Here is a 1,407-nt window from a genome sequence, read left to right as displayed (position 1 = left end):
TTTTTTTAATTAAAATTGCATAGATAAAAAAAGCGATACATAGATATTTTACATCGGTGCAACTACTACGGCATAGATGATAGATAGTTCGACATACATAGATAGATAGATAAAAACTACTACGGCATACATAGATAGAAAACTACTCTAAGTCGCTAACATCACCATCGTCATCCTCGTCGGTGTCGTCCGAGGTTGACAGCCATACGTCGTCCCAACGTTCATCGTCCGAGGTGAAGAACGACCTCCCACCTGCGGAGACGATGTCGCGCTGCTCGTTCGCCACTGCCTTCCGCCGACGCCGGTCCGCCCGCTCCGAGCGGCGCCTTGCCGTCCTCTCCGCCCAGTAGGCACGCTCGGCGTCGACGTCCTCTGGGTGGCGACGGCGCCACTCCGCCATGGCTCGCTCGTCCTCCTCGGCGACGAGGAGACGGCGCTGCCGTCGAGCGTGGTCGGCACGGTCCATGTCCGTGATGAGACGCGGCGGAGGGGCGAGGCGCTGCGCCTCCTCGCGCGTGAAGACGTCCCGGAAATTCATCTGGGACCGGGGCCTCTCCAAGCGCCACGCCGCCGCGTCGTACGCGCGGGCCGCCTCGCACGCGCTCCAGAACGTCCCGAGGCCGAGCCGGACGTCGCCGGCCCGTATCTCGGCGGAGTACCAGCCGTTGGGGCGCTCGCGGACGCCGCGAAAGCCCGAAGCACCCCGGCGGCGCGGCGGCATGGTGGCGCGGTGGTGGCTTAGAAAGCGGCGACGCGGCGAAGTGGCGAAGCGGTGGGGTGCGGAGCGGCGAGATTGCGAGGAGAAGGGCGCGTGGCAAAGCGCGGGACTTTATAGGCGTGTGCGAAGCGGCGCGTCAAATCTAGCGCGCCGCGTGCCGCTTTCTACCGCGCGCGCGCAAACGCTTCCCGCGCGCGGTAACTTCCCGCCACCGCTGGAGCGTGTGGAACCAACCGGCGCGCGCGAAAAACTGATTTTACCGCGCGGGCGCCCGTTTTGCCGCGCCTGTTGGAGATGCTCTAATATAGTTAGTTCAAAGCATATGACGATGGTTATTGAATTAGTACAAAGCTAGCCTTATATGTAGTAGGAGATGAGAGGCTAATTATAGTTTGTGCTGCATGGTGTTACATCCACAGGTTGGTTCCTGCCAAATTCGGGACAGGAACAAGGAAGCAAGAGATGTATCCCACAGAGAAACATCGAGGGAAAAAATCTGACTCGCCGAACGAGAAGGCACACAATCCAATCGCATAATACGAATCAGTCACCGATCAGAAGCTAAGCAACATTTAAAAGTAAATCGGGAATACTACGCGCCGTGCATGCGACTGGAACTCATCATGAGATCGCCGACGCCTTCCTGTCCGCGCATCCGGCGAGCTAGCTAGGGTTCGGTTTCGGGGTTG

The 1,407-nt window shown here is 58.9% G+C and overlaps 1 protein-coding gene across 1 annotated transcript; it reads right to left on the bottom strand.

Moving 5' to 3' along the window:
• Nucleotides 1–160: 160 nt before the first annotated feature.
• On the bottom strand, nt 161–721 carry LOC119344186 (the record flags this gene model as incomplete). The annotated part of the gene is made up of 1 exon (XM_037614749.1): nt 161–721. A coding segment is annotated over exon 1 (561 nt), but the record flags the coding sequence as incomplete, so codon positions are not given.
• Nucleotides 722–1,407: the final 686 nt, after the last annotated feature.

Source organism: Triticum dicoccoides, unplaced genomic scaffold (genome assembly GCF_002162155.2).
Source record: "Triticum dicoccoides isolate Atlit2015 ecotype Zavitan unplaced genomic scaffold, WEW_v2.0 scaffold158435, whole genome shotgun sequence".
Lineage (NCBI taxonomy): Eukaryota > Viridiplantae > Streptophyta > Magnoliopsida > Poales > Poaceae > Triticum > Triticum dicoccoides.
Note: the sequence above shows the minus strand (reverse complement) of the source record. Positions and strands in the feature narration are given on the sequence as shown.